Source organism: Ipomoea nil, unplaced genomic scaffold (genome assembly GCF_001879475.1).
Source record: "Ipomoea nil cultivar Tokyo-kokei standard unplaced genomic scaffold, Asagao_1.1 scaffold2845, whole genome shotgun sequence".
Lineage (NCBI taxonomy): Eukaryota > Viridiplantae > Streptophyta > Magnoliopsida > Solanales > Convolvulaceae > Ipomoea > Ipomoea nil.
In genome coordinates, this window is record NW_017619273.1 from 1,730,391 (window position 1) to 1,756,515 (window position 26,125).

Here is a 26,125-nt window from a genome sequence, read left to right on the forward strand (position 1 = left end):
CCACTTGGACGGATGACCCGGTTCCTCCATTGTTGAGTTGTTCGCTGAGATCCCCTCCACGGTTGCTATTGAGATGGTCTCGAAGATAACCTGAGGTGTTGCCATTGCTTGAGACTTGATCTCTCGGCTCTCAACGAGAGCACCAATGACGGTAAATATGTTATCGGAGAATATAATCGATAAGTAACAAGTTGTATTTCCTAAGTGTTTTAGTAAAAGAATCAGAATGTGTCGCTACTTAGCAAAGAATCCCCAACGTTTACTAGTCTTCTAACGGTATGTAACAGTTACATCATAATGAGGAGCAGAACACTTTATTTCTCTTAATACCCTATCTTGAATAAGCGGTAGTAAATGACTAGAAGTAAATGATTCTGCCCGTTGGACTTCTTGAGCTGGTTTCGGGTCAGATGCTCGTTGGTGTTCTAGGTCAGGTGCTTGTCCCATTACTCTGTCAGTAATATACCTTAAGTATATAAATATAAATATTATCAATTGTAAGAATATATATATATATATATATATATATATATATATATATATATATATATATATATAATCGCACTCACGTGTCCAGATCTATGGATGAGAAACACTGATTTTTTTTAAAAAACGCGGTGGCATTTTCGTAAATAATTGAACATTGAAGTGCAAGTAAAATGTATTACAAGTGCATGTAAAATGTATTATAGGTGCAAGTAAAAATTTACACTGAGCATCAATACTAAGTGCACCTATAGTTATGAGTAGTTGCACTTATAGTTCTAAGTAGTTGTACACATAGTTATAAGTAGTTGCACCTAGGTGCATGAATGTTTGCGAGTGGTTTTCAGGGGTATTATTACCCGCTGAACTCAGATCAATGAATGTTAACAAGGCAAAATTACATGCACTTATAGGTGAAAGTAGGTGAACCTATAGTTATAAGTAGTTGCACCTATAGTTATAAGCACACCCAAGTGCATGAATGTTTGCGGGAAGTGAATGCTAACAAGACAAAATTACATGCACTTATAGGTGAAAGTAGGTGCACTTGTAAGTGATTTTACTTGCACTTCGATGTTCAATTATTTACGAAAATGCCACCGTATTTTTTTTAAGTTATTATATCTGGACACGTGTCGCGCGCTGATTCGTTCGCATATTCCTTCCTGGGCACTCATTCGCACCTGAGTGCATCCCTATATATATATATATATATATATATATATATATATATATATATATATATATATATATATATATATATATATATATATATATATATATATATATATATATATATATATATATATATATATTATCAAAAATTAATTGTAATAATATTTTAAGAATATTTGGATCAATATACAATTATATAAATTATAACAATGAATATTATATAGTGCAATTGATGAACTGAGTTGTATTGATTATGTTTTATGATGTTATCTTTGCTTGGATTCGAGCAAATCATTGCCTAATTACCGGTGCAATACACTGATAATTTTTTTTTATATATTTAGATAATAAAATTAAAGATGAAATGATAAACAATTCTAATATATTATTTGGAGATTCTGTAAAAGGGATAGGAAAGTATATGTACGGTAATTTTAATCTAAATTATTAATAACCGTTTCTTTTCTTTTTTTTTCGCAAAATTTTCGTTATATTAATCTCGCAAAATTTTCGTTATATTCATTAGATTAATAGTAAAATAATGGCCTATAATTTTAATCTAAATTATTATAACCGATTCTTACCCTCCCCCCCCCCCCCCCCCCCCCCCCTTGCAAGATCTTCCTTATATTCATCATATTCATTAGATTATTAATAGTAAAATAATGCATTGAAATAATTTTAGAAAATTATGGCTTCTCGAATTACAGATTCTTTTTCATTTTTTCTTTATTACTGCTAACCTTATTATTATTAAGTGTTTGGGTTTAAATTTAAAAAGAGAATTTTGTTTTTAATAAGTATTATTATTCTATAATTAACTAATTATTATTATTCCTTAATAAGTATGACTGGTTATTATATAAAAGGAAATGGGGAAATCCCTAATTGACTGAAAATGGAAAAGGAAAATATTAATGATTATTATTCCTTAATAAGTATTATTATTCCCTAATCGACTGATTATTATTATTTCTTAATAAGTACTACTGATTATTATAGAAAAAGAAACGGAGAAATCCTTAATTGACTGAAAATGGAAAATGACAATATTTTACTGATTATTATTTCTTAATAAGTATTATTATTCCCTAATTGACAGATTATTATTAATCTTTAATAAGTTTAGATAATAAAATTAAAGATGAAATTATAAACAATTCTAATATATTATTTGGAGATTCTGTAATATAATAAGTAAAATTATATTAGGGATAAGAAAGTATCTATGCTGTAATTTTAATCTAAATTATTAATAACATATTCTTTTCCATTTTTTCGCAAAATCTTCCTTTTTTTTTGAAATAAAATAGGTAATTCATTAATCATACGATGAAAAGTTTACAAAAAGATGGATGGAATGATAAAACATTCTTACAATCAGGCATTGAAACAAATTTTCACTGATTAATACTAATAATAATCAGTTAAATAGGAAAATATAAAATGATTCTAAATCTATACTATTATTAAAAACAAAATCCCCATTTCTTACTTTCCTGCCCAAACAATAGAAAAAGAAAAAAAATTACATTATAATTAAAAACAAAATCCTATGTACTTAATTTCTTGCCCAAACAATAGTAAATAGTAAAGGTAAATTAAAAAAATGAAAATAAAAAAAAGGAACAAAAATATTTCACAAAAATATTCTACATCATCAATTAAAATGGAATGAAAATTAGGTAAATTGTAAAAAGAAATGAATATTAATAATTGACAGAAAATTAAATACAGAAAAATGAACAAAAATTGGGTTAATTGAAAAAGGAAGTAAATATTAATAATTGTCTGAAAATAAAAAATAATTCATAATTGACTAAAGTATAAAAGAAAATGCTCAGATAATTACATTTTAATTTTTCACAATAATATTACAAAATATAATACATCAAATCACAATTTTGTCATAAATCTTTCACAATTTTAAACAATACAATGAAAATATTTCAACAATAATAATAATATTCTACGCATTCAAAAAAAAAATAATAATATTCTACATCATCAAATAAAGGTAAATTAAAATTGAAAATGAAATATTTCAATAATAATATTCTACATCATCAATAGTAAATGCATATTTTAAACAATAGTAAATGTAAATAAAAAATGCAATGAAAATAAAAATGAAACGGATATATTTCAATAATAATATTCTAAATCATCAATTAAAAATGAAATGAAAATTGGGTAAAAATATCACTGCATCTGATATTTTAATTAACTAATTGACTGAAAATAAAAAGGAAATAATTGACTGAAAATAAATAACGATATTACTAATTGACTGAAAATATAAAAGGAAATGAATATTAATAGTTGACTGCAATTAAAAAATGATCCATAATTGACTAATATGAAAAAAAAATAATGGTTAGATCATTGCATTTTAATTAAAAATGAAAGGGAAACTATCAATGTCGTGTACAAAGAGGTTTCAATAATGTGTAAATAAAATCGTTCATATTATGTTTTTTTAAATGACAAAATTGCACCAGGACTATGTGGTCTAATGGTATCCGGGTTGGACTTCCATTTGGAAGATTGTGATTTCGAGCCTCAGTGGAGGCGTTATTGGCTCTTTGTGTTTCAGTAGGTTGAGAAAGTATATGAACAGACACTACATTGTAATAGAGCTAGTAGCATTCAAAAAAAAAAATGACAAAATTGCTATATATCTAGACAAAAAAAAAAAAAAAAAAAAAAAAAAAATCTTCCATACAAATGAATTAAGATAACAATTCATTCATATAACTGAGTTGCTATAGAACAAGCACATTTGCCTAATTTATTACAAAAAATTACTAAACAATGATAAATAAAATATCCAAAGTTACAGCACCGCATGCGTACATCTATTCATTAGCTATTAATTTGAGCAATTATTTGCTTAAATTCATGCAATGATAACATCAAAACACATAAATGATCCAAGTCGTATCTTCAATTGCACTATATAATATTTGATGTTCTAATTTAAATAATTATATATCGATCCAAATATTCTTAATATACTACAACAAATCTATTTTGTGCATCGTACGGGGGCAAATACTAGTAATAAGTAAAATTATATTAGGGATAGGAAAGTATCTATGCTGTAATTTTAATCTAAATTATTAATAACATATTCTTTTCCATTTTTTCGCAAAACCTTCCTTATTAATTTTTTTTTTGAAATAAAATAGCTAATTCATTAATCATACGATGAAAAGTTTACAAAAAGATCGATGGAATGATAAAACATTCTTACAATCAGGCATTGAAACAAATTTTCAATGTTACACGAAACTTGAATCGCTGACTGTTTGTCAATATTGAAGCTGAATTCGTTTGGAGAACCTGAAACTTCTTTAATATTGTTAATGATCTTGCTACCCAAGTCTGACTCTATTGCGGCTCTTCTGTCCATAGAAAATGTCTCAATTAATCTGAACTGCATATTAAGGTTCAGATCTTCTTCGGTGCTCGAGATGAAGCACACTTACTCCATTATCAGATAAATTGTTTCACCTTATGAAAAAAGAACTCGCCAAATAAACGAGAGAAAAACTCGCTAAAGACACGAGAGGAAATAACTCGCAAACGAAACGAGAGGAAATAACTTTAACAAAACAATAGATGAAAATCAAATCTAAAACAGGCAAAACAAATCCTAAACACCAAACCACTCACTAATATGTGTGTGTATATATATATATATATATATATATATATATATATATATATGTATGTATGTATATATATATATAGAAAGCATGTAACTCCTTAAACCCCAAACCTCCATATTTCTTTGGTATACATAATCTGTCACAGGCCTTCCAATGGATGACACGGTCATTTCTAGATCCCCACCAATACCGGTTCATTGTCTGCTCAATTGTTGTGCAAATCCCCATAGGTAATAAGAAAACACTCATTGAGAAGGTATGCATAGCTTGAGCCACACTTTTCAACAAGACTTCCTTACCAGCTTGTGACAACAACTTTTTCTTCCATGACACAATCCTCTATCTGATCTTATCCTCAATATATGAAAAAGCTGTCTTCTTATTTACATATGTATAATATATATTAATTGAAAAACATAGGTCCTGTTTGGTAAAATAGTTAGCTTATAGGCCAATTTTGGTTTATTTGACTATTATTAGTTGTTTGACTTATAACATCATGTTATATCTTGCTGCATGACTTAACATGTTTTGCATTTAGAGTGTGATGAGAAGTACAGTACTGGTTGTCGCTTATGAGTTGGCATGATAGTATGATCTTGTTGTTGAGTTTTAAGTATCTCTTTATCTATCAGTTTGAGCATGGGTTGCGTATTGAGCTATGTTTAGAGATATCTGTTTAAAGCATGAGATTTGTGATTAAGTTGAGTATTTGAGAAGAATATGTTTATATGAAGTATAGGTTGCAAGCATATAGAGTTGTTTATGAGTATGTATTGACATTGTTGGCTAAGTGTTGTAAATGAGTATGTTCATACTTGAGTTTATGTGTGCTTGTCAAATGTTTTCTAAATCTATATCTATAGTATTTTACATGGTTGAGTGGTTTTATACTTAGCATTAATTTTCTAACGTGTTTATTTTCCTACTTGTTTTTATAACCCATTTCAGGTGGGCCTAGCGTTTGAGAGCGCACGCGGTAGTTTAGTGCGTAGACTGTTTGGTAGTTACTAGTTTAGTTTCTACCTTAGTGATTTGATGTTAGATGTTGTTGAATGATCCTTTTGTTGGTGCGTGGACACCGGGGTTTGTTCCCCAAGTTACTGATGTTTTTGTAGAGCTTGACTCTAGTTAGTTATCCTTTTTGTAGCCTGTGCAGTCATCGTGAGTGGTGGCTGTGGCGGTGACACCCGTAGTTGTTGAATTGTTTGGTTTTAAGTTTTTTAAATCTTACTTATTTATCTTGTTTAAGTTAAAGTATTTCGGAATTAGATTTTAGAAAAGTGGAGTGTTACACCAAGATTGGTTCAATACAATCCCAGATGGTTCGATCCAAAACTCTAGAGAACTATCCAAAAGTTTCCTAACGTACTTCACCGGTAACATACAGCGCAGAAGCCTTTCTCTCACCTCTGCGTGATAAAATAGGACAGAGGCGAGAGTCTAAGAGATTTCCTGAACAAGTGGAAGAAGGAGGTCAATAACGTCTACGACTTTTACTCCAAGGTGGTAATCTCGATCTTTATCCAGGCGCTGTGATAAGTGCCAAAGGCACACATCTTTTAGGATCTTTAAGAGGGCATAGTATATCCAATTGATATCCTTCGTGCACGATTTATGGTCGTTTATGCTTATAATTGCTAATGTGCTGCAAAACACCACTCTACTTTGTATTTTTATGATTTATGAAGGTTTTAAGCGTGAAACGAAGGCATATGGGCATGAAACGAGCATCACAAGGAAAGGGCAAAACCGGAGTCGTGCTGGGACTAGCTATGCGCGTGGGACCCTGCGTGGAAATGAGACAGAAAGATCCACGGTGAGGTCCACGTGCGTAGGAGCGTGCGTGGAAGTAAAATAGAACCTTCCACGCACCTCCTCCACGTGCGTGGGAGGAGGCGAGACCAGGATTAAGTAACCGATCCACGCGCGTAGATCGTGGAGTGGGAAGGCAGCACGACGACTTCAAAATGCGATTGGCGGAAGAATTAGGGGAGTTCCTTTTGAAATGCAATTGGCGGAGATTTTGAGGTGCCGCAACATAATTCATATTGAATTTGATGTTGATGAGTCATCCAGACATCTACGCAATATCTCACCCCTACTAATATCTCCCCCATATTATAAATACTAGTTTTTTACGCGCAATGCGCGATTGGGATAATACCCAATGTTTTTTTTTTTTTTTTAAATAAGTACTTTAAAGTATATCAAGGCAAGATTATATTGGAATTGTTCATGCATAGATAATTGAATGTTAAATTTGCCTATTTAAATAGGCAATTCTAAGTTTACAAATGCAAGATAATATAGTCAAGATTGATTATAATTGTCAATAAAATAATTGTAAAGGTACGGTTGAAACCAAATACGGGACATAAGGGAGAGCAAATAAAAATTAGAGCATAAAATATTAAATATATACTAATATTGAAGAGATAATTGCTGATTGCCAAACAAGGACATTGCGAGATAGTTTCCCACTTCAATTTGTTGTGTGATTTAAATACTCATTTTGTCAATAAATCTCTCAAAGTAGTTAATATGATTGGCTTAATTATATATATATATATATATATATATATATATATATATATATATATATATATATATATATATATATATATATATATATATATATATATATATATAACTAATAATAATAATAATAGTTATATATATATATATATATATATATATATATATATATATATATATATATATATATATAGAGAGAGAGAGAGAACCATAAAATTACCATAGTAATTACACAGAAGGATAAGAATGATAGTTTATTTTTTTCTCATAGTAATATACCTTAAGTATTTGGATCGATATATAATTATATAAATTACAATAATGTATATTATATAGTGTAATTGATGAAATGAGTTGCATTGATTATGTTTTGTGATGTTATCTTTGTTTGGATTCGATCAAATCATTGCCTAATTACCCGTGCAATGCACAGATAAATGTTTTTATTATATATTTAGATAATAAAATTAAAGATGAAATTATAAATAATTCTAATATATTATTTGGAGATTTTGTAAAGGGATAAGAAAGTATATGTGCTATAATTTTAATCCAAATTATTAATAATCGATTCTTTTTCATTTTTTTCGCAAAATCTTCCTTATATTCATTAGATTAATAGTAAAATACCCTTTTTAAAGATCTTTCTTATATTCATCATATTCATTAGATTAATAGTAAAATAACGCGTTAAAATAATTTTAGAAAATTATGGCTTCTCAAATTACGGATTCTTTTTAATTTTTAATTTTTTATTGTTAACCTTATTATTATTAAGTGTTTGGGTGGAAACTTAAAAAGAGAATTTTGTTTTTAATAAGTATTATGATTCCCTAATTAACTGATTATTATTATTCCTTAATAAGTATGACTGATTATTATATAAAAAGAAATGGAGAAATACCTAATTGACTGAAAATGGAAACGGAAAATATTACTGATTATTATTCTTAATAAGTATTATTATTCTCTATTTGACCGATTATTATTATTATTTCTTAATAAGTATTACTGATTATTATAGAAAAGGAAACGGAGAAATCCTTAATTGACTGAAAATGGAAAATGACAATGACAGGATAATGGTGCTGGCACCCGACCCGGATCATAAGCAGCATCTGACCCAACACCACATGGAAACCCAACAGGCAAAACGCCAACGGGCAGAATTCCAACGGCTGTCACCTTTACTGCTATTGAAGCCACCATTGATGAGAGAGAATTAAAGGCTTAGCTCCCCATTTATGCTTCATGTTGTTACCGTTAGCAGCTTTTGTATAAGTAGGGGCTCCCCTCAGCTTGGAGGGGGACGTTCAATACTCTGGACAAAGACACTGTATTTTCCATACTGAAACCAAAGCAATACAACTATTGTTACTCTCTCTAATAACGTTATTATAATATTATTACCGGTAACATTATTACCGTCATTGGTGCTTTCATTGAGTGCTTGAGTCCAACACTCAAGCAGGCGACGACACACACAACTCTTTTCCTCTCTCAACAGCAAGCTTGAAAGAATGGTGTCTCGCAGCTCCCACGGTTCCCGCAACGTGAACAATGGCAATGCCTCAGGTTACCTCCGGGACCAACTCACCAACAATCGTGGAGGGGACCTCCGAGAACAGCTCAACAACGGGAGGCCCGGGGACCTTCGAGACCAATTCAACAATGGAGGGGTGAACCAAGCCGTGAACCTCCAGGCGACCGCCGATGTCATTCAGCAAGCAGTGACGGCGGCGCTAAATCAGGTGGCGGTGGGACTGCAAGGCCAAGTGCTCCCGCGGCCCCAGGAAATAGGGGTGGAGACCCAAAGAAGTGGACCGACCAGACGACAACCAGGCCCTTCCCAATCTGCACCAGAACGATTGGGACAGAGGGCGCTCGTGCGGCAAAGATTAGGATCACGGGCCGAGGGGTCCTCTACCAGAGGCCCTCGCCAACACGAAAACAGAGAAGCCGAGAGATCACCCACAGAGGAGGTGGGCGAGTCTCGGGAGCCGACCCCACGCCAACATGTTGATGAGTCGGCCTTACGTCGACACTTGGAGGAGCGACGCGTTGAAGAGCCGGCTCCGCGTCGGCACTCGACGGGGAAGCGACGCGTTGATGACTGGGTTCCACACCGACACTTGGGGGAACGGCAGCCGGCCCCGCGCCGGCACCCTGACGAGTCGGCCCTGGTCGAGAGGCTGCAGAGAAGAATCGAGGAGTTAGCAAGAAGGGTGGAGGAACGGGAGCAGTCGCCGGAACCCGAGGTACGGATAGCAGCACCATTCTCCCCAAGCATCATGGACGTACCTTTGCCGAGGGACTTTAGGTTGCCCGCCATCAAGGAGTACACGGGGGTCACTGACCCACGTGTCCACATGACGATGTACAAGGCTGCTATGGTAATGATCGGGGCAGGGGACGCCATCATGTGCTGAGCGTTCTTGTCCACCCTGGATGGAGCAGCCCAAGACTGGTTCAACACCATCCCGGATGGGTCGATCCAAAACTTTTGGGAGTTGTCCAAGAGCTTCCTGTCATACTTCTCCGGTAGCATACAGCGTAAGAAACCCTTCTCTCACCTCTGTGTAGTGAAGCAAGATAGAGGCGAGAGCCTCAAAGACTTCCTGATAAAATGGAAAAAGGAAGCTAATAATATCTACAACTTCGACTCCAAGGAGGCGATCCCGATATTTATCCATGCCTTAAGATCAGGGTATTTCCACAAGCAGTTGAACGCCCACCACTCCCGCTCTTACGAAGATCTGATAAGGACGGCTAGCCGCTATGCCGAAGCAGAAGACGTCGACAGGAAGAAGAAGGACGAAGAGGATGGTAGGAAAGGTGGGAAGCCTGGGAAAGCGGGTCCGCCCAGCCAGGCACCACTCTCGAACCACCCGACCGCAGGGAAAGGCCGAGACCACGAACGACCTCGCCTGGTTCCCTTGCATAATTTAACTCCTCTTAACCATCCCGTCAGTGTCATTCTAAAGCAAGCTGAGGAGATGGGAATGGTAGAATTCCCCGAGGAGTGCATGAAGGTCTCCCCGAAGGCGGACCAAACAAAGTACTGCAGGTTTCATAGGCAAACGGGCCACGATACGGATGAGTGTCACGTTTTGAAGAGACAAATAGAAGAACTCATCCAGCAGGGCTACTTCCGACATTTCGTCAAGCGATCCAAGTAGCAGCAACAGCCGCAACACAATCCACCAAAAAATGTCTGGAGGAATGAGGATGGCACAGAGCCGTCCACCTCGAACGCCAAAAAAAAGAGAACACGACCAAATATCTTAGCAAAATGATAGCGAGAAAGAAATCGAGGTGGTGCCCAGACGACAAAAGAAGCACACCATACACTTTATCTATGGTGGACCCGCAGGGGGTGACACGCCTGCGGAAAGAAAGAAGTGGAGCCGGCAGCTATACGTGGGAGAAGTGGTGAGTCTTCCTAGAGAAGAGAAACAGAGACAGGAGGCCATCACCTTCTCTAATGATGACCTCCCAGAGGGCCCGTTACCCCATCATGACGCCCTGGTGATTGAGATGGACGTCAACAATGTCATTGTCCGCCGCATCTTAGTCGACACGGGAAGCTCAGTCAATGTGATGTATTACGATGCCTTCACCAAGTTAGGGATACCTAGGAACCAACTCAAAGAAGTACGTACCCCACTCTCTGGATTTACGGGTGATTCAGTGGAGACGGAGGGGTTAGTGGTCTTACCAGTGGAGATAGGCACGAGCCCTAACATTCGCAAACTTGACATGAAATTCATCGTGGTAAGACTCACTTGTGTGCACAACATCATTTTGGGGAGACCGGCACTGGAGGACCTCAAGGCCATAGTGTCGGTGGAACACTTGTGTATGAAGTTCCCAACTCCGAGTGGGATAGGAGTCGTCAGAGGAGACTAGCGAGCAGCACGCAGTTGTTACGTAAAAGCATGCAAAAAGATTGGCGGAAAGGACCTACAAGTCCACACCACCTACAAGGATGATCGATCGGGTATGGAACTCAGAACATTTAATTAGATATTATAAGTAATATTTTGTAGTCGTGGTCCGCCCAGACCTGTAAACAATATTTTGTAATCATGGTTTGCCCAGGTTACTTTGCTCAAATAAAAGGTTCTCAGCACCACCTTCGATCAACCAAAAGCCGGTCGACGCCGCATTGTAAAAAAAAAAAACCAAGGCCAAGGCGCACGCCTCGGCCCAGCACGGGCTGAGGCGACGCCTCGGCCCAAGGCACAACTGAGGCGGCGCCTCAAGCCGAGCCGCAAAAAGGCCTGAGGCGTGCGCCTCGGTCACTGGCCGAGGCACGCGTCTCGGCCAGCGCCCACGGCTGAGGCGATGCCTCGGCCAAACCCGGCTAAGGCGACGCCTCAGCTGAAAAAAAAAAAAAAAAAAAAAAAAAAGCCCACCAGGAGCACGCCTCGGCCAGGCCGAGGCCCGCGTCTCGGCCACTGGCCGAGGGCTGGAGCTCGCCTCGGCCGAGGCGCACGCCTTGGCCACGATCGGTCGAGGCGACGCCTCGACCACGATCGGCCAAGGCGCACGCCTCGGCTACGATCGGGGCGCACGCCTCAGCCACGGTTGGTCGAGGCAACGCCTCAACCGCGATCGGCCAAGGCGACGCCTCGGCCACGAACGATCGGCCGGGGTGCACGCCTCGGCCACGATCGGTTGAGGCGACGCCTCGGCCGTGATCGGCGGAGGCACGCACCTCGGCCAGCCTAAGCCGTAGCCCGTCTCGGCCAGCATAAAAAAAAAAAAAAAATTCATGTGTGATTTGGAAAATAAAATCACATACTCGGAATCAACCGGGATTCTGCACGATATCAAGCAAATTCAGTCTTACTCCCTAGTCAACTCAAACACATCCGTAGACTCAGGAGTAGGGGGGACTGGTGACAGGATAATGGTGCTGGCACCCGACCCGGATCATAAGCAGCATCTGACCCGACACCACATGGAATGGTGCTGGCACCCGACCCGGATCATAAGCAGCATCTGACCCGACACCACATGGAAACCCAACGGGCAAAACGCCAACGGACAGAATTCCAACGGCTGTCACCTTTACTGCTATTGAAGCCACCATTGATGTCACCATTGATGAGTGAGAATTAAAGACTTAGCTCCCCATTTATGCTTCATGTTGTTACCGTTAGCAGCTTTTGTATAAGTAGGGGCTCCCCTCAGCTTGGAGGGGGACGTTCAATACTCTGGACAAAGACACTGTATTTTCCATACTGAAACCAAAGCAATACAACTATTGTTACTCTCTCTAATAACGTTATTATAATATTATTACCGGTAACATTATTACCGTCAGACAATATTTTACTGATTATTATTCCTTAATAAGTATTATTATTTCCTAATTGACTGATTATTATTATTCTTTAATAAGTTTAGATAATAAATTAAAGATGAAATTATAAACAATTCTAATATATTATTTGGAGATTCTGTAATATATTAAGTAAAATTGTATTAGGGATAGGAAAGTATCTTTGCGGTAATTTTAATCTAAATTTTTAATGACATATTCTTTTATATTTTTTCGCAAAATCTTCCTTATATTCATTATATTATAATTAATAGTAAAATAATGCCCTGTAATTTTAATCTAAACTATCAATAACTAATTTTTTATAACTAACCTTATTATTATTAAGTTTTTGGGCGGGAAGTTAAAAGAAAAATTGTTTTCATTAAGTATTATTATTCCCTAATTGACTGATTATTATTATTCCTTAATAAGTATTACTGATTATTATAGAAAAGGAAACGGCGAAGGATCCCTAATTGATTGAAAATGAAAAAGAAAAATATTCTTGATTATTATTCATTTTCTATTGAATGATTATTATTATTTCTTAATAAGTATTATTATTTCATAATTGATTTAGATTATTATTATTCTATAATAAGAATTACTTATTATTATAGAAAAGGAAACGAAAATTACTTAATTACTGATTATTATAGAAAAGGAAACGGAAATTACTTAATAAGTATCACTTATTATTATTTATTTTCTGTTGTTTGGGTGGGAATATACGGTGGGAGGGATTTTATTTTTAATAATACTAGTATTTGCGCCCGTGCGATGCACGTAATGAATTTGTTATAATATATTAAGAATATTTGGATTGATATTATAATTATTTAAATTAGAATATCAAATATTATATAGTGTAATTGAAAATATGGTTTGGATCGTTTATATGTTTTGATGTTATCATTGCTTGAATTTGAGCAAATAATTGCTCAAATTAATAGCTAATGTGTAGATGTACGCATGTGGTGCTGTAACTTTGAAGATTTCATTTACCATTGTTTAGTATTTTTATAAATTAGGCAAACATGCTAATTCTTTAGCAACTCAATTATAGGAATGAATTGCTATCCTAATTCATTTGTATGAAAAATATATTTTTTGTCTAGATATATAGCAATTTTTTCATTTAAAAAACATAATATCACCAATTGTATTTACACATTATTGAAACCTCATTGTATACGACATTGGTAGTAGCAACACAATCTTGTCAATCGTCGCCTATAATTAACATCTTTAGTCCATTAGGATGGGTGACTCGGGTGAAAATATATAATCGTAGAATATCAGTCAATTAGTAAATCTTTTATATTTTCAGTTAATTAGTAATATCATATTCATTTCCAGCCAATTATTCTTTTTTATTTTATGTCAATTAGTCAATTAGAATATCAGATGTAGTAATATTTTTACCTAATTTTCGTTCTATTTTTAATTGATGATGTAGAATATTATTATTGAAATATTTCTGTTCCATTTTTAATTTACCTTCACTATTGTTTAAAATATGCATTTACTATTGATGATGTAGAATATTATTATTGAAATATTTCCTTCCAATTTTTAATTAAAATGCAATGATCTGGCCATTTTTTTTCACTTTATTCAATTATGAATCATTTTTTATTTGTAGTCAATCCTTTTATATTTTCAGTCAATTAGTAATATCATATTCATTTTCAGCATTTTTTTTTAGTCACTAAGTCAATTAGAAATTAGATGCAGTGATATTTTTACATAATTTTCATTCCATTTTTAACTGATGATGTAGATATTATTATTGAAATATTTATGTTATGGAGGCCTAAGTTTTGGGGGGGAATTTTGGCTAGGAGAATTTTACTTTTAATTATATATAAATTAATAAATAAATTAATTAGTTAATTATTAATAACATTTTTTTTTATATTTCCACTAAATTTACATTTTATAAAATATATAATCGAGATTAATATTTCTTTCTATCTCAGCTAAACGTTAAGATGCAAACTTCATTTTACATATTTATTAATATATTTTGTACCAGTAATTATTATATTTTTAGTAACTTATTAATATTCAAGTATTAATATTCATTTCATTTTTCAATTAGTAGCCTAATTTCAATGAAAATTTTTATATTTTCAGTAATTTATTAATATTCAAGCATTAATATTCATTTCATTTTTATTTTTTAATCAAGTATTAATATTCATTTCATTTTTTGCATTTGAGTCAATTTCGAAGAATTTTTAATTTTTAGTCAATTATTAATAGTCATTTCTTATTTTAATTGGCCTAAATTTTGTGCCATTTTTATTCTCAGTTAATAATTATTTTTCAAATATTCTTTTAACTACTATAATTTCACCTATGAACACGGTGTGGATAAACGAATAAAACAAATGAATATTCAAAGTAATGTAAAACCATTAAATCTTTCAATTTAAACAAAAGACAAAAATTTAAATATATAAATATAAAATCTATACGCTTATTCGTGTAGTTGACAAAATATGTTTATTACCAATTAATTATAAAATACCATACATATTATTACCCATTATGCTATTATGTTATTACCTAATTAATATATGTTCTACACGGTATTACCAATAGAATATTTAATTAATTGTCTACAAAAGTTTGAGCGAAAAAAATTAAATTGAAATTATATATATATATATATATATATATATATATATATATATATATATATATATATATATATATATATATATATATATATATATATATATATATATATATATATATATATATATATATATATATATATATATATTATGTATTATTTTTATAATTAAGGTATAATATTGTTAAGTCGAAATTATTTAAAATGTATAGATCCACATTAAGAAAAATCTTATTAATTTCGGATATTAAAACCACATATTTATATTAAAGGTGAAATTACAAATAATTAAGTTTCAATAAGTTTAGTTATTTCTTAAGTTATATATGGTTAGTAATGAATATTTTTCTATATTAGATTATGCTTATATATGGTTTGCCCGTATTAGATTAATATATATATATATATATATATATATATATATATATATATATATATATATATATATATATATATATATAATATTAATTAAATCTAAATATATGGATAATATTTATTCAATATTATTATGAAAGTATTACAATTATAGCTTTGTATATGAAAAACATAGAAACTTGAGTAGCTTAAGGGTCTGTTTGGAAAGCAGGAAAATGACTTCTGGAAAATGTTTTCTGGAAAATGAGTCATTTTCCGGAAAACATTTTCCTTTCCCGTGTTTGGTTGCATTATGGAAAACTGTTTTTCTGTGTTTGGTTCATTTTCTGGAAAATGAGTAGAATTGTATAATTAAACATTTTAATTATTTTATTTAAAATATTACAACATGTATAATAATATATAATAATATAATATTAATTTTAAATATAATAAAAAATAGCTAAGTTTTTCAAAAAAAAAAAACTAATAACATATCAAAAATATTATGGTGGTGGAGGTGGCGCGGCGACGGTGTGATGGTGGTGGCGGTGGTATGCTGGTGGCAGCGGCGACGGTGGTTGCGGTAGTATGCTGGTGGTGGCGGCGACGGCGGTAGTGGTGTTGGTGTGATGGTGGTGGTAGTATGACGGTGGTGGCAGTGGTCGTGTGGTTGCGATGGTGGTGGTGGTGGTGGCGGCGACGATGGTTGCGGTGGTATGGTGGTGGTGGTGGTGGTGGCGGCGACGGCGGTGGCGGTGGTGGCGGCGACGGCGGTGGCGGTGTGATGGCGGTGGTGTGGTGGTGGTGGCGGTGGTAGCGGCGATAGTGGTTGTAGTGGTATGGTGGTGGTTGCGGTGGTATGGTGGCGGTGGTTGCGGTGGTATGGTGGTGATGGCGGCGGCGGTGGTATGGTGGTAGTGGTGGCGGCGACGATGGTGGCGGTGGTATGGTGGTGGTGGTGGTGGTGGTAGTGGTTGCGGTGTTGGTGGTGGTTGTGGTGGTGGTGTGATGGTGGCGGGGGTATAGTGGTGGTGGCGGCGGCAATAGTGGTGGTGATGGTGGTATGGTGTTGATGATGTTGGTGGTGGTGTGATGTTGGTGTAAAAGTTGGAAAATGACTTCCCCTAAAAAAAAGGGGAAGTCATTTTCCTCCAAAACAAGCCTATTTTCCAAAGTCAACGGAAAATGATTTCCGTTGACTTGATTTTCCATGCACATCCAAACACTGGAAACTTGGAAAATGATTTCCAGAACTCATTTTCCAGGTTTCCAAACACACCCTAAATAAAAAATATTAAAAATAATGCATCTACAACATAAAAAAATTATACTTGCTTTAATAATTAATTATTAATATAATAGCCCATTATAAATTTACAATTATTAATAATTATTTATGGTAATTATTCGGCAGTAAAAAAAGATAAATAAAAGTAATAAGAAAAACAGAAGAGGAAAGAATATATAGATGCCATATGATGTCTTACATAAGATAAATTGATATCAAATTTAATTTAGAATTAGAGTAGGAATAAGAAAGTATGAAAGAATATTTGTAATAGGGATTGTATTACCATATTTGTACAATTGTAGTACGAATAATAGGAATTGTATTACCACATATATTTTACAATATTACACAAACTTTAATAATAGAGTAAAAAAAATGTCGAAGGCAAGATTCAGAAGAATGTGGTGGAAAGAAACGAAAGCTGTGGCGCAAAAAAAAAAAAAAAAAAAAAAAAAAAAAAAAAAAAAAACAGTGAACTCCGGTATGAAAGTTTTTTGTTTTTTGTTTTTTTTTGTTTTTTGTTTTTTTTGTTTTTTTTTGTTTTTTTTTTTTTTTTGCGTTGGCCTTCTCGACCGCAGCTTTCGTTTCTCTCTTAATTACAAAGTCACCAAAAAACAGTGAACTCCGGTAGCATCCCCTACTGACTCTGTAACCATTCCATCACACAAATAACAAAAACAGTGTCTGGAAATAAAATATATAAACAATATTGCAAAATTATTGTTTTAAACAAAGCAATAATACAAAAAAAATACATATAATACAAATTTTTAAAAACAAAACAATAATTAAAAACTACGGAAGATTATTTATAGACAAAATAATACGAAAAAATACTTTTCTAAAAAAATTTGACTTGTTTGCATCGGCTTAGTCGGAGCAACTACAGCTGGTCTGGAGTGGCATCAACCCGGACAAGTCTATAATAAAGAATGTAAATGAAAAAGTTAAATAACTTTTTTCACAAAGATACAAATAGCTAGAAAGCTAAGAGAAATTGTACCTTGAATGCTAGGAAATATGCATATTAGGTTGAGTGGCTATTGAACCACAATGATTAAATTGATAAATGGGTGATGAGAGAGTCATCTGCAAGGGAAAAGAGGGATGCAAGGTAAAATGAAGACTCATAATTTTTTTAGTTATTAACTCATTGTATTTATAGGTGACAAATATTAGAATTATAAATTTGTAAGATTTTTCAAAAGGAAATTGTATTTATTTATTTAAGGTATTGCCATAATCAATTCATTATATTGATATTTCTAATCAAGTCATTATATTAATATTAATATTCCTAATTAATTTTATTCCTATTTAATTCATAACATTGATATTATTAAATTGTCCTTAAGTTTGAGCGAGAAAATGAAATTGGAGGATTATATATATATATATATATATATATATATATATATATATATATATATATATATATATATATATATAGATTAATTATCATTTCCTTTTCAAATTGATCTACTTTTCATGTCATTTTTATTCTCAGTCAATGATTCTTTTAAATACATATTAATTAGTTAATTATTAATAACAATTTTTTTTAATATTTCTATGTTGAAGTGATTTTATGATACTAACAACTATTATTGTAAATAAGTTTCATGTGTAAATACGATATGTAACCTTTATTCATTTTAAAGTTTTGTTGTGTAATAACTATATAGGAAACATTGCAATATTACAATTGAAAAAAAAAATACTATTATTTTATTGATTTCAAAAAACATACTATCAATTAAATAAGATTTGATATTTAAAATGGGTAATTAGCTAAAATAATAAACGGTTAATACACTGTTTTAAAATAACAAATTATTACAAACATCTTAGTAAACAACAAAAGAAAATCTATATTCTCATTTATCAGTAATTCTGATTACACCAAGACTAATTAATCTATATATTAATTGTGCAAGTTAGGTGTTGCCACATCCTTTACTAACATCCATGTTAATTTGTCCAATGTCTAAACTCATGACTCATCTGTATAATCTTCATCACAATTAAATTAAAAAGAATATGATAGTTGTTAATCCATCCCATGTCTAAACTCATAAATACAATCTTCATCACAATAAAATAAAAAAGAATATTATGATAAAGAATTGGATATGATACATCTACAATTCAATTTTCATGCATGAAATATATTCACAAAATAAAAAAAAAATAAAGTAATTAATAAATATAATATACAAACAACTTGCTAAAGTGCTTACCTGAAATAGTTGCGAAATATTGCATTTTTAAAAAATAAAACTACCAATAAAATACACTTTATTAAATTTATATACTACTTTTTCAATATATGCAATTGCATGTATATTAATAAGAACTAAATATGAAACTTTTAATTTTCATTTACATGATTGTATAGTAAATTCTGTATGGTACTACACAACAAAGGAATAATCCTTATTCACAGAGATTGAACAATGTTATTGATACATCAACAAACTAAACCTAAAATTATTCAGGAAAAAAAATACAGTATTAATATATATATATATATATATATATATATATATATATATATATATATATATATATATATATATATATATATATATATATATATATATATATATATATATATATATATATATATATATATATATATCTTAAAAATATAATGGTAGTGAATATAAACATGAAAAAAAAATTAATACACATATATTTACGATCCGCACTCTTTTGAGTTGTCATCCCCACAATTAAAATTAGGCATGTCTAATTATGCCTGATATATTGAATGTTAATGGTCATAATTAAAATTAAATATTCACCATAATTAAATTTAACCAATATAATAATATATTCTGCACGGTAAATGTTATTAGGCATGTCTAATTATGCCTAATATATTGAAGTCCTATAATACACGAAAATAGGAATAGTGGAATACTATTAGGATGTAAATGGAGATGAATATAAAATTACTATAATTTGATTTGATTTGAGTCTAATTATGCCGAATATATTGAAGTCCTATGATACACGGAAATAGGAATATATCTAATATAAATGGAGATGAATATAAAATTACTATAATTTGATTTGAATATAATGGCATATAATAATATCTATATATAAATAATGGATGATATTACATAAATGCCTCTAAGTTTTGAGGGAAAAATTTATAGATTAGGATTATTGTTATGCGTGTACATACATATATTTGATTTGGACTTGTGTACCAAGGCTCAATATAATAAAATGGGCTACGAAGATATCATGTCAAAATTGTAGCTTAAAGAATATAATATAAATTAGGCAAAATAATTTATTTATTTAAGGTAGAAAATACTAATTTATATTTATAGGTAGAAAATACTAATTTAAAAGGAAAGAATAATAATTTATTTATTTATTTATTTAAGTTAATAACATCATTATTATATATATATATATATATATATATATATATATATATATATATATATATATATATATATATATATATATATATTAATTATAAAAAATGCTGTAAAATGAACTATGCTTGTTAAAAAAAACATAGAAACTTGAATGGCATGTACAAATCTCAAAATTAACATACTAACTCTAAGTTTCAGAAAATCTTACAAAATCATCAAAATTACCGTCTTTATCATCCTCGATCGCATCTCTACAATCTTCCATAAAAACTAAACCAATATGGTTCTGTTACAAATGCTCTTCCTCCTCAATTTCCTTTTGTTGAAGCAGAGCCTCCTTAAATATCTTCAAACTCATACCAGACGATATAAACTGCAAAACATATTGAAGTACGTGAGAATATAGTTAGAAAAATGTAAAAAAATTCATACAAAAAGAAAGCAGAGAGATGAGTCTAGATTCTTTGATTGAAGAAGCCCTTGTATTTATAGGTAGAAAATACTAATTCAAAAGGAAAGTATAATAATTTATTTATTTAAGGTAATAAAATTATTATTATTATTATTATTATTATTATTATTATTATTATTATTATTTATTTTATTTAATTTTCATTTGACATTTACTTACCAAATAAGTTTTACTACAAAATTTTTGGGGGAAAAATTTGTTAGGTGGATTTTACTTTTATATATATATAGACTATGAATTCTTTCCTTCCAACCAAACTATGACAGGGCATTTGGTTTGAGGGATTTTAAATTTCCTTCCCACTTAATTCCCACCTAATTCCAAAGGCCATTAAATTCCGTAGTTTGGTTGGAGGGAATTGCAAGTCCCCCAATTTTCATGGAATTAAAATCCCATGCCCCCCCCCCCCCCCCCCCCCCCCTGAGATTTTAATTCCTGGGAAAAAAGATAGTGATGAGTCAAAATTACCCCTTCCTTTTTTTAACCTAAAATTAATGTCTAACAACAATAATGAACATTTTTGACTTTATACTACTTATTCCCTTTCAATTCTCATGTATACCAAACATTGGAATTGAAATTCCCAGTAATTCTATTCCTGTCAATCAAACACTGAAATTTAAATTCTCACTTTATTCACAGTAATTCAACTCCCATGGAATTACAATTCCTTTCCCACATAATTCCCAGTAATTCTTTTTTTTTTTTTTAATTCCCCCCCCCCCCCCCCCCCCCCCCCCTCTCAAACCAAACGCTCTGTGAGTGTTTATTCGGTTAATTTGATTAATAAATCTAATCAATAAATTTTGTAGAAACATTAGGAATTTTTATATCAACCTTATACGATGTATGTGTTCAAACAATTGTTATATTGTGGTTCAAGGTCTACCATTCGCATGCGGTTCCAATTCAGATTATTTACATATAGTTAACAAATATGTACTTTTTAAGTTTTTATTTACATATGTATAATATATATTAATTGAAAAACATAGGTCCTCTTTGGTAAAATAGTTAACTTATTGGTCAATTTTAATTTATTTGACTATTATTAGTTATTTGACTTTTGTTTAAAAATCAATATAAGTATTTGGTTAATTAGTTTTTTGTAAAAATTTAAAAAGTTACTCAAAACAACTTTTTCAATTAGCTTTTTGAGAAAAGAAATTATACCAAACAGTTAATTTACCAAACACATTTCAACAATCAGCTAATATTAACCGATCAGCTAACAGCTAAGAGACATTACCAAACATGCTGAATGTAATTTTCAACTAGGTGCCAAACTAAAGGTTAGTTCATGGTATATTTTGCAGTGTTCAAATGTGCGTTCTATTAACTGATGAGACTAATGAATGAGATCAGAGAAATTAAGAGATAGAATCTCAATTCATCTACATTAGCCCAAATACTTGTTTGGAATTCAAACTTATTATTCCACTTAATAAATACAACAATTCTACAGTTAAGTTTGTCGATCCATCCTTATTCATAAAAATGATACATTATTATTACTCCGGAGTATATTATGGAGCTAGGAGCGGCGAAGAATTATTTTAAAGAAATTTGATACTTTGGCTTTTGATCGGGGGAGAAAAGGCCGAAATGCTTCTCAGTTTCATCCCCAATTTTCAGGTTTTCATCGAACATGGCGAACAGGTAAACCTCCATTGATTTTCCAGGCTTCAATGGCGTTCCAGTCCCATTCTTCACATGGCTAATCATGTTCCTGTAATAAGCCTCAGCATTTTCAGTGGTCGCGTCATCACCGCCGCCGGAAGAAGGCCAACCGGTCTCGGAAACAACAATGTCGATGTTAGGCGCCGCTACCTTAGCGGCGGCGTAGTAAAACCCGTCGAGCATTGCGTCGAACAGGTTGGTGTATCCGGCGTCGTTGGGGACGGAGTTCTCAAACAGCGCGAACGCGAGAGGAACGTTATCCGGGTCGCCGACGCGGGCGAAATACGGGTAAATATTGGCCAGTAGAGGGCAGTTCTTCTCCGCCAGGAACTGCAGTATCGGGACGGCGAACTCCCTGGCGTCGTCGCGGAACACGCTCTCTGCCGGCGGGTAGGTGTTGGCCAGAATCGCGGAGAACGTCGCCGTGGAGACCTTGATCTCTTCCTCCAACCCGGAAGCCGCCAAGGAATTGTACACATTCTGCATCGCCGGGAGAACGAAAGCGGCGAACTCACCGGAGGGGGTGTTAGGCAAAACCTCGTTCCCTACAGCTAGGTACTTGAATTTCACATCCGGATAGTAGTTCTTGACGAAGGTTTGGACCCATTTGTTGGCGGCGACGGGATCGGTGAGCGATTGCAAGGTGGGATTAGGGATGCAGAGAATGACTTGGATTTGGGATCCCCGGAGAGCATCCAGAACCGGCGGGACGGGGTCGTAAACTCGCATGCTGCTGATCCCATATTGCTTGTACAGGTTAACCACTTGTGCTTCCGATGGCAAATCATCTCCATTCCTCCCATAACAAACACCAACCGATTCTGCAACTGCATATATAGATATATATATATATAAACATCAAAATCCACCTAATTAATTGATTACAGCAACGTCTAGTAATAATAGTATATGACAAATCTACCAGCACGGACTTAGCTCAATGGTTTAGTGAGCAGTATTTGGGGCCGCGGCAGTGTGAGAATTATGTTCAAAGTGGGCAGATTCGTTGTGAGCATCGAGTCAGAGTCCAAAGTGGGTAGATTCCTTGTGCGCATCGGGTCAGAGTGTGACAGAATTAATTTCTAATGACCATAAGAAGCCTACCACTGAGTACTTATAACTTTCACACTACAATTGTTCATGCTCGATCATGTTCTTGCCCACAAACTAAGCTAGAAGCTCGAATAATATAATTTACCAATCAAGCTTCTACAAGTTTCCCAAAAATCTCTTTTTTTTTTTTTTATTTATTTATTTATATAAATATAACGATTTTTTTAAAAAAAACTATTAAAATTTACATATTTGTTTATCTAAACAATAACGGTACGTTTATTAATTAGATGTTTTTATGGGGAAGAAAAAGACAAATGAGCATTAATAAACTTATTTTATGAAATAGAAAATTAACTAATTAAAATAAAGGAATTGAAGTCTAATATATACTATTACAAATGCAAATAACCTGTTGTTTGAAGGGTGACAAAGAGGAGAATAGCTGCAAAGAAGCAATGGGTTGCCATGACTCAATCAAGTTGCATTGGTGCTTGGAAGAACCAATTTTGATGCTGATTTTATAGGCGGTATGAAACCTAATATGTTCATAAAATTTCACTATGCATTAAATTAAGGATTTTATCCAAACTTATAAAAATAGTATGGATTGCACTTTTCCTAATATGTTATTACTTTTCAATTCCTTTCTAAATCCAATTACCTTATATATAATATTCTCCCAAAATGTTGAATCTCTAACCTTGGTCCAAGCATTTGTGAAGATGTAAATCATTGTGATTTAATGACTTAGCAGACAGGGCCAAACGTCGATGCTGGTGGGCAGATCCCATGTGCCCACTTTGAGCATAATCCCACACTACCATCGTCGAAGTTCGAATATTGGTCTCTTCACTCAAATACTGTCTACTGAACCATTGAGCAATTGTTATATTGTGCACCAGGATTGTGCGCCCTAAAAATCCCTTGTTTTGTATGTACATAATTGTAGAGTAGAATTCACATAAACTCCTAACAAAATACACATAATCTGAACATAATACATAATACACATAAACTCTTAACATAATACGCCAAAGTTCTTGACATAATACACATGAACTCTTAACATAATATACACAAACTCTTAACATAATACACATAAACTCTTAACATAATATACATAAATTCTTAACACAATACACATAATTAAACTCTTAGGACGTACAATGCATTGTGCATCCTAGTGCACGATATAATTTAGCTAAGCTCATTAATCTCATGGTGTGATGATAAGCTTTTTATATTCATCAGGTATCAACTACTTGTTAATTGGCCAAATAAAAGATAAAAAAAAAAATCCGAACAATAATAATCAAATAATATTGAATAATCCAATCAAGAAATTATAATATTTGATTGGCCAAATAAAAGATAAAAATAAAAAAAGATCCGAACAATAATCAAATAATATTGAATAATCCAATCAAGAAATTATAATATTTGATTTGCCCAAAATCTTAATTAAGAATCACATCTTTTTTTTTGAAATCTCCAACAAAATTTTGAGCTTTACTTTTGCCAACAAAAATAAAATAAAATAAAATTCATACATGATATTGACCCCAACACATTACACACACCCTAGCTCCGATCCTATGAGAACTAAGTCTCTGTGTCAGTGAGTCACAACTGAGGACAAATATGATTTAACACTTAAAAATGAAGAAAAAAGTAAAGTGTTTGATAAATATTACAAACTCAAGTTTGTAATAGTTATGAAACTAATCTCATCCACATTTTGTATGTGTATATATATATATATATATATATATATATATATATATATATATATATATATATATATATATATGATCAAATGAGAACAAGTCTATAAGAGAAAAATAAGAATTAATCTCAGTTTTATATTTGAAAAAATTAGACAGACCAGATCAAATTAAAAAAAAAAATAAAATTGTTGTAACATTTTCGTAATTATATCCAATTTTACTATGCAAACTTCAACACTGAAATCTGCATTTTTTCATAACTAGTATTTGTCCCCGTGCGATGCACGGAATGAATTTGTTAAAATATTTTAAGAATATTTGGATCGATATATAATTATATAAATTATTATATCGAATATTATATAATGCAATTGATGAATTGAGTTGGATTGATTGTATCTTCTAATGTTATCATTGCTTGAATTCGATCAAATAATTGCCCAAAATTAATAGTATATGTGTAAATGTACGCATTAAGTGCTGAAACTTTAGATATTTTAAATATCGGTGTTCAGTTAATTATATCTGGGGATCATATTTAATTTTGAGTAAATTATTAATTTCATATATTAAAATTATATATTTATATTAAAGGTGAATTTATAAATAATTAAGTTTCAATAAGTTTAGTTATTTCTTAAGTTATATATGGTTAGTAATGAATATTTTCTATATTAGATTATGCTTATATATGGTTTATCCGTATTAACATTGAATGGAACAAATAATCCATACTATAAAAACAATATATATATATATATATATATATATATATATATATATATATATATA

At 32.2% G+C, this 26,125-nt stretch overlaps 1 protein-coding gene across 1 annotated transcript; it reads right to left on the reverse strand.

Annotated features, from left to right (window-relative positions):
- Positions 1–22,259: 22,259 nt before the first annotated feature.
- On the reverse strand, positions 22,260–24,090 carry LOC109160000 (glucan endo-1,3-beta-glucosidase, acidic-like). The gene is made up of 2 exons (XM_019308115.1): positions 24,016–24,090; positions 22,260–23,377 (listed from the first exon to the last, which is right to left on the reverse strand). Exons 1-2 carry the CDS (start codon positions 24,071–24,073, stop codon positions 22,422–22,424), a joined length of 1,014 nt encoding a protein of 337 aa, XP_019163660.1. The 5' UTR covers positions 24,074–24,090; the 3' UTR covers positions 22,260–22,421.
- Between the last annotated feature and the right edge of the window lie 2,035 nt (positions 24,091–26,125).

Excerpts from the sequence above, each read along its gene's own strand:
- LOC109160000 (XM_019308115.1), bottom strand. The coding sequence starts at position 24,073 with ATGGCAACCCATTGCTTCTTTGCAGCTATTCTCCTCTTTGTCACCCTT. Across the intron at positions 23,378-24,015 it reads TGTCACCCTTCAAACAACAG|TTGCAGAATCGGTTGGTGTT; the intron begins GTTATTTGCATT and ends CTATATATGCAG.